At 41.5% G+C, this 8,534-nt stretch overlaps 1 protein-coding gene across 1 annotated transcript; it reads left to right on the top strand.

Annotated features, from left to right (window-relative positions):
* Positions 1-1,249: 1,249 nt before the first annotated feature.
* LOC113828402 (protein embryonic gonad) lies at positions 1,250-5,352 on the top strand. Its single transcript, XM_070113802.1, has 3 exons — positions 1,250-1,347; positions 3,074-3,225; positions 4,102-5,352. The coding sequence occupies exons 1-3, from the start codon at positions 1,270-1,272 to the stop codon at positions 5,198-5,200; spliced, it is 1,329 nt and encodes a 442-aa protein (XP_069969903.1). The 5' UTR covers positions 1,250-1,269; the 3' UTR covers positions 5,201-5,352.
* The last annotated feature ends 3,182 nt before the right edge of the window (positions 5,353-8,534 follow it).

The following is an 8,534-nucleotide window of genomic DNA, read 5'->3' as shown; positions in this document are numbered from 1 at the left end:
CATTTTACCTTACAATGATCTTATTGTTGTTATATTTTATATTTCATTAGCATTTTTTGTTATCATTATTATCATTATCATTATGATCATTATTGTTGTTATCATTATTATCATTATCATTATGATCATTATTGTTGTTATCATTATTATCATTATCATTATGATCATTATTGTTGTTATCATTATTATCATTATCATTATGATCATTATTGTTGTTATCATCGTTATCATTATCTAATATTATGATCATTATTGTTGTTATCATAATTATCATTATCATTATGATCATTATTGTTGTTATCATTATTATCATTATCATTATTATCATTGTGATTATCATGTGTGTGCGTGTGTGTGTGTGTTTATGCCTGTGTATGTGTATCAATCGTAGTTATATGTTCATTTGTCCATCTCTCTATTCTATACATAATGATGGCTTAATCCACAGCCTTACTCATCCACTCTTTCATTCACCCATTTCTTGCCACGTCCACTCATGTCTTACTTTCTTGCCATCCAATCAAGTACTTACACACTTTATTTGTTTGTGAAACCAGTACAACTATTTTCCATTTAAGTTATTCCTTTAAGTTATTCCTTTGTTATCCTTTGCTTTGTTTTGTTTTTCCTGTTGTGATTTAAGTTAAGTTATTCTTTTGTTATCCTTTGTTTTTGTTCCTTTGTTTTGTTTTGTTATTCCTGTTGTGATTTAAGTTGTTATTCTTTTGTTATCCTTTGTTTTTGTTCCTTTGTTTTGTTTTGTTTTTCCTGTTGTAAATCGCCTCCTATTTTCAAGGTTTTGTGTCCCTGGAACCATAAGATTCATGTGTTTGTTTGTCGATTTACTCATGTCTTTATTTCATCTTTTCTTTTTTCTGTCTTTCTTGCCTTTTCTTTTCTTCTCTTCAACGGTTCATCTGCCCGTTGTCTTTCCTTTAACCATTTTATTTCCATGTTTTTTTTTTTCTTCTTCTTCTTCTTCTATCTCTCTTTCTCTTTTTCATCTGCGCTTCATGGGTCCGCTATCTGTTTATCGGTTTACTTTCTTTTTCCTCTTCTTCCCTTTCTGCTTTCATGTTCCTCCGGGTTCTACCCCGCCTCCTGGAACCAAGAACCAGCAATAACAACCGATTAATTCATGTATTTCCTCTTTTTCTCTCCTTTTCGCTATTCATTTATTTCCCTTCTCTCTCCTTTTATTCCATCCACGCTCTTCCAATTCCCTAACCCTCCTCCCTCCTTCCAGGTTCTGCCCCGCCGCCAGGAACCATGAACCAGCAGTGTCGCGTCTGTGGCGAACCGGCTGCCGGCTTCCACTTCGGGGCGTTCACGTGCGAGGGATGCAAGGTGAGACGATGATAAAAGGGGAAGAAGGAAGGGGAGAAAGGGGAAAGGGGAGGGAGGGATGAGAGGAAGAGGGAGGAGGGAGGGAGGGAAGAAGAGTGAGAGAGAGAGAGTAAAGAAAAGTGAGAGAGAGAGAGACAGTAAGAAAGAGAGAGAGAGAGAGAGAGAGACAGTAAGAAAGAGAGAGAGAGAGGGAGAGAGAGAGAGAGAGAGAGAGAGAGAGAGAGAGAGAGAGAGAGAGAGAGAGAAGAGAGATGCAAGGCGAGACCGGCGTGGCTAGTTGGACAGAAAGTCGATAGATAATGAATAGATGAATAGGTCGCTGGAGAGAAAATCGACAGAGAGTGGATAGATAAATAAGCCAATGAATAGATAAAGGAATAATTCAATTGACTAAAGTTACGTTAAAGAAAGACAGTGAGAGTGAAAGGTAGTAAGGAAGAAGGAAAAAAAACAATAGATAAATAGATGTGGAATTAACATCTTTTCATTTTATTTCTTTCTAATCACTAATGAAAAAAATACTTTGATAAGAGTTCTACCAATGATTGGCATATTGGAAATTATGATTTAACCAAATTCTAGTTCAATAAAAAAAAAAATCATCTTTATTAAAATTGTACCTATCACACCCTATCATACTGATATGAATTATTTATATCGTCTACTCCAGTCACAGTAATATATAACACAAGATAAAGCCACGACTAATTAATTTAAACTAATAAAATGCTTATTCACAATGTTTTATAACTCGGGCATAGACAACATTGTCCCAAAGAGCCTCGTAACATACAGTGAACCAGAACCTAACATGAACTTAACATGAACCTAACATGAACCTAACATGAACCTAACATGAACCTAACATGAACCTAACATGAACCTAACATGAACCTAACATGAACCTAACATGAACCTAACATGAACCTAACATGAACCTAACATGAACCTAACATGAACCTAACATGAACATTCTCATGTACTATAATGTCACATTATTCCCCCTCTCCCCACTTCTCCCTATCTTTCATTTTTTTTTCGTCTGCTAACACCCTCTCCTCCCTGAATCGAATCCTCACCCTGTCTATCCTCCTTCTCTCCCTTCTCCCTCTTCGGCACCGGGATATCTGCCCCTCCCCCCCCCTCCCTCCCCCTCTTCCTAACCGGATCTTCTAACACCATAGGCCGTTCTAACTCTCCCTCCCCCCCCACCCACCCCCTTCCGATTCACTATAACAGTTCTAATCATTTCCAACACCACGAGCCGTTCTGACCGCCCCCTCTCTCCCCCCCCCTTCCCATTCAGTATAACATTTTCTAATCCTTCTAACGCCTCTCCCCCCCCCCCTCTTTCTATTCAGTATAACATTTTCTAATCATTCTAACGCCTCTCCCCTTCCCCCCCCCCTTCCAATCAATATAACATTTCTAATCCTTTCCAACACCACGAGCCGTTCTGACCCCCCTCCCCCCCCATTCAATATAACATTCCTAATCCTTTCCAACACCACGAGCCGTTCTGACCGCCCCCTCCCCCCCCCCCTTCCCATTCAGTATAACATTTTTAATCATTCTAACGCCTCCCCCTCCCCTTCCCATACAATATAACATTTCTAATCCTTTCCAACACCACGAGCCGTTCTGACCGCCCTTCCCCCCATTCAATATAACACTTCTAATCCTTTCCAACACCACGAGCCGTTCTGACCGCCCCCTCTCCCCGCAGTCGTTCTTCGGGCGGACGTACAACAACGTGTCGTCTCTGGGCGAGTGCAAGAACGGCGGCCGCTGCGTCATCAACAAGAAGAACCGCACAGCCTGCAAGGCCTGCCGCCTGCGCAAGTGCCTGCTCGTGGGCATGTCCAAGAGCGGCTCCAGGTAGGCGCTCTCGCTCTCTCGGGCTCTCGGGTTCGGTCTCTCGGTCTTTCGGTCTCTCGGTCTCTCGGTCTCTCGGTTTCGGTCTCTCGCTCTCTTGGTCTCTCGGTTTCGGTCTCTCTCTCTCTTTCTCTCTTTCTCTTTCTCTTTCTCTTTCTCTCTCTTTCTATCTCTCTCTCTCTCTCTCTCTCTCTTCTCTCTCTCTCATCTCTCTCTCTCTCTCTCTCTCTCTCTCTCTCTCTCTCTCTCTCTCTCTCTCTCCCTCTCTCCCTCTCTCCCTCTCTCCTCTCTCCCTCTCCTCCCCTCTCCCTCTCTCCCTCTCTCCCTCTCTCCCTCCCTCCCTCCCCTTCTCACTATCCCTCTACCTCTCCCTCTCCCTTTGTCTCTCTTACCCCCCCCCCTCTCTCTCTCTCTCTCTCTCTGTCTCCTCTCTCTCTCTCTCTCTCCTCTCTCTCTCTCTCTCTCTCTCCTCTCTCTCTCATCTCTCTCTCTCTCTCTCGTCTTCCTTTACTTTCTATTTCAAAATACCCGTATATCTCTTTTTGATTATCTATTAATCTACCTCTACCTCTGTCTCTCTCTTTCTCTTTCTTCCTATCTACACATTGTTTTCATTAGTATTCGTATCGTTTTCTTTTTAGGTTTTCTTTTTCACTTTAGTTATTCTTTTTGTCCACTTGCACTTCTTAATTTCTTGTATTCACATTATGAAACTAGTTACAAATCAAGAATTCTTTTTATATCTTAAATTGAAGATGTAGTTGAATAGCTATAATCATAAAACGCCGTAGATAACAAATGATGAAATACTCTCGTAACCCGCTGTTTCGACCCCGCTGACCCCTGCCCCTGGTCTGACCCTCCCCCCCTCCCCCCCAGGTACGGCCGTCGCTCCAACTGGTTCAAGATCCACTGCCTGCTGGAGGACCGGCGTTCCTCCGCGGCAGGAGAGCTGGGCGTGTCGGGCGGGTCTGAGTGCTGGAGCGGGCCTGGCACCAGCGACGACGAGGGCGACGCCATCGACGTGTGCGGCCCCCCGGAGGTGCCTCGGGGGTCGCCGCCCCCCGCCCGGACCTCGCCCGCGCTGAGCAGCCCCGACTCGCACGCGTCCGACAACTCCGTGGAGGCGTCCCTCTACGGCGAGGGCGGAGGGCGCCACCTGCCCTACCTCCCCCCGCTCTACCCCCGGCTCAGCGTCCTCCCTCCCCCTCCCCCTTCGCCTGCCTCCTCCTCCTCCTCCTCCCCCTCGTCCTCGTACCCCGGCGCCCCCCTCAGCCCCCTCCTGCTCTCGCAGTTCCCCCTCGGCGGTGGCACCCCCCCTCCCTACTCCCTCTACCCCTACTTCTCCCACACCGCCTGCTACGCCCCCTCCTACGACCTCCCCTTCGACGCCCCCGCCATTCGACGGTCCCCCGAGGTCAGCCTGAGGGTGGGTCGCGCCCACAGCCCGCCCGCAGGCGCTGGACACGTCAGGGCGCCCGCAAAGCGACCGGCCGAGTGCCCTGCGCCCCTCCCGCTGGCCAAGAGGCTGCGCCTTCTGGAGGAGAGGAACGCCGCCGACGAGGCGCACCGCCGCCTGGCGCTCCCGCCGCTGCAGCGCCGCCCCGACGTCTCCGTCTCCGTGTCGGTGTCTGTGAGGAAGGAGGCGGCGCTCGCCGTGCCCGTCGGGCTCGCCACCAAGGCCGCGGCGCCTCCGTCGGACGTGCCGATGGACCTGTCGGTGCGATCCAGCGCCGCGTCGCCCCCCGACGCCGGAGCCGACCACGCCATCCTGGACTTGTCCCTCAAGTCCCGACAGGAGCCGAAGGAGGAGGACAAGGCCGAGTCCGCGAAGCCCGAGAAGGAGACCGCCCTGGAGGCCCCGGAGCGGCCGACGGCGTCCGCCCCGGGGGTGGCGGTGGGGGTGGGGGCGTCCTGCGCCCTCACGCCCCTCAACCTCGCCCTCCACCTCCAGCCGCGGGCGCGCTCCGTCTCCTAGTCAAGCCTCCGCCCACGCTGCCCGGGCGCCTCGCCTGGCCGCCCACCCCCTGTAAATGCCGTTATTTATTGATCACAAAGATTCTATTTCTTAGTCATGTCACGAAGACGCCCGACGCCGTGAGCGCATGTCGCAGCGTCGTAGACCCCAGTGTACACATTAGCGAATAAAGTATTTTTGGTATCCGTTGCATCGCTATCCGGCCGTGGAGCAAAGGCAGACACCTGGGGACACGTGCAAATAGGTGTATGTAATCATGCAGGTGTTTCTCTAACTTTCTCTTGAGAATACAAACATACATACATATATATATATATATATATATATATATATATATATATATATATACAAATGAATAAATATATATATACATACATATATATATTCAAACACACACACACACACACACACGCATATATATATATATATATATATATATATATATATATATATATATATATACATATATATATATATAATATATATATAAATGTACATATATGTGTGTTTATGTCTGTGCGTGTGTCTGTCTGTGTGTCCGTGTGTTTGTGCGTGTGTGCGTGCTAGTGTGTGTATGTGTGATTGTTACAGTTAAATTGTTATATAGTTTGATTGTTAAATAGTTAGATAGTTGGGTTGTTAGATACTTAGATTGTTAGATAGTTAGATTATTAGATAGTTATATATTTGGAGTAATAGATAGTTACATTGTCAGATAGTTGGACTATTAGATAGTTGGATAGTTAGGTAGTTATATGGTTAGATTGTTAGAGATAGATTGTTAGATAGATAGTTTGGTTTTTAGATAATTACATTGTTAGATAGTTGGATTGCTAGATTGTTAGATAGACTGCCATATAGATAGTTGGGTTGTTAAATAGATAGATAGTTGGGTTGTTAAATAAATAAATAGTTGGGTTGTTAAACAGATGGATAGTTGGGTTGTTAAATAAATAAATAGTTGGGTTGTTAAACAGATGGATAGTTGGGTTGTTAAATAGATGAATAGTTGGGTTGTTAAATAAACAAATAGTTGGGTTGTAAATAGATAGTTGGGTTGTAAATAGATAGTTGGATTGCTAGATAGGTCGTTAGATAATCAGATTTTAGATAGTTTGGTTGTTAGATATTTTGTGTGTGTGTGTGTGTGTGTGTGTGTGTGATGAACAGGGCTGGAATTCTACGGAAATTCGTCTGCTAAACGGAAACAAATGATGACCGACGGATAGTGACGTCACTACGAAAAGTTTGTCCGTTAACTGTATATATATATATATTTTTTTATGACTATTACTGTTTTGATGCAAATGAAAAGTATTTAAAGCAATATTCAAATATTTTCCCACCTTAAAATAGATTAAACATAAAAATGATGCTGAAACCACCCTGGGTATGAACTGTGGCAGACCGAACGTAAATCACGGCGGAAATTTCATCCGATTTCACTTCAGCTGGGTCTTCCAGCCGGGTATCACCAAAGACAGAGCCACAGTCCCATAGAGTGACTTTAAACCTTCAGTCCTACAACACACTCACTATGAAGAGTCAAGTTTACAGGTTCAGTGTCGCATTTTCTTAAGTTATGCATCTCATAATGTTTCTATAGGTGATTGATCTTTACTGTGTATTCTTTCATGAAGTACGAAGAAGAATATAGTAAAGCAGGGAATCTTATAATCATCAAACTCACCCTACGTACTGTAACTGCAATCTAATATTAATCCTTTTATGATAGTGTATGGTTCAATCTTATTATTCATATCAGTTTTCTTTGTTATCTAATGTTTAGAAAACGTCAGAAAAGTTGCTACGGAAAAGTAGATGACAGCTATAACTGTGTATTATATGTTTATGTGTACGTAAATGGATACATATATATAAATATACATAGATACATGCATATGTAAACATATATACATATAAATAATTGAATGAATAAACTGATATATATACATATATATACATATATATGTATGTATGTATGTATATATATAAATAAAGATATGTACATATATGTATATGTATCATATATATACATATATATAAATACAGATATGTACATATAGGTATATGTATCATATATATACATATACATATATGTATATATATAAATAAAGATATGTACATATATGTATATGTATCATATATATACATAAACATATATATATCTTTCCTTATGCATACATACATGAACGCATGTATGTCTATATAAAAATAGATGACATATATATAAATATATATATAAATGAATACATATGCATATATATAAGAATAAGTAAATAAACATTTACATATATGTATATATACATGCATATATGCACACACATGAACGTAATTTCAGAGACTAGTTCACGACATCTTATGACACGGTAATTAAAACACTCCTTTGCAAAATACGTGGAACAAATAGCGTGCCAAAGTTTCAGGTGTTTCAAGTGCGACAAATCTTTTCTCTTGCATGCATCAATCCATCTTTTGAAGTTTTACGGTCGTGAAGAAATCTGTGGAAAGATATAAACATCTTGTCATTTTGTAGATGGTATTGCATGACCAAACAGCATGCGGAACCATCATTAACGAGGTATTTCCAGGAGACGCTTAACTTGAAAATACCAGGCAAGCATAAAGAGGCAGAGCTATGACGTCACCGCGCTCAGCCAATGAGGCCACTCCGAGAGATGCCAGAAATCACTAGATGAAAAAAGATATTTGTATAATCTACTCGATTTCTTTACAGTTTCTACAAACAAAACAAAAATTCCACACTTATATTTATGATAAGATGTTCCATACCATAAGCATCTGAATCACCTAGGAAAAAAGTCACTTTCATTTTTTGGTTCAATAAATGGAGTGGTAATACCTATCTTTAAATACCTTGTTTTTTATGGTCTTTATTCCTCTGATTTTTTTGTTTTCTCACTTTCTTTATCCGTTAGAAAACTTCCAAAGTTCTATACATATCTAAAAAAGTATAAAGACAGTTAGAAATATATTCACAAAATATCTATTATATATGATAATAAATTATTCAAAAATCAAAAAGGAAAGGACAAATAGACATATTTAGGTTTTACTAAAATAACATCATTGCCTTTGGAAAGTGATCCAGCAATACATATATGAATATACACACACACACACACACACACACACACACACACACACACACACACACACCATATATATATATATATATATATATATATATATATATATATATATATATATATACATACATATATATACATATGTATGTATATACATATGTATATATATATACACATATATATATATATATATATATACACATATATATATATGTATATATATA

The sequence above is a fragment of the Penaeus vannamei genome, chromosome 34 (genome assembly GCF_042767895.1).
Source record: "Penaeus vannamei isolate JL-2024 chromosome 34, ASM4276789v1, whole genome shotgun sequence".
Classification (NCBI taxonomy): domain Eukaryota; kingdom Metazoa; phylum Arthropoda; class Malacostraca; order Decapoda; family Penaeidae; genus Penaeus; species Penaeus vannamei.
The sequence above is the reverse complement of the archived record's forward strand: the minus strand, read 5'-3'. Positions and strand labels throughout refer to the sequence as shown.

What these genes read in the sequence shown, in the direction of transcription:
- LOC113828402 (XM_070113802.1), top strand. Translation starts at nt 1,270, where the DNA reads ATGAACCAGCAGTGTCGCGTCTGTGGCGAACCGGCTGCCGGCTTCCAC. An exon ending in TCACGTGCGAGGGATGCAAG is followed by an intron (nt 1,348 to 3,073) that starts GTGAGACGATGA and finishes CTCTCCCCGCAG; the next exon opens with TCGTTCTTCGGGCGGACGTA. An exon ending in ATGTCCAAGAGCGGCTCCAG is followed by an intron (nt 3,226 to 4,101) that starts GTAGGCGCTCTC and finishes CCTCCCCCCCAG; the next exon opens with GTACGGCCGTCGCTCCAACT.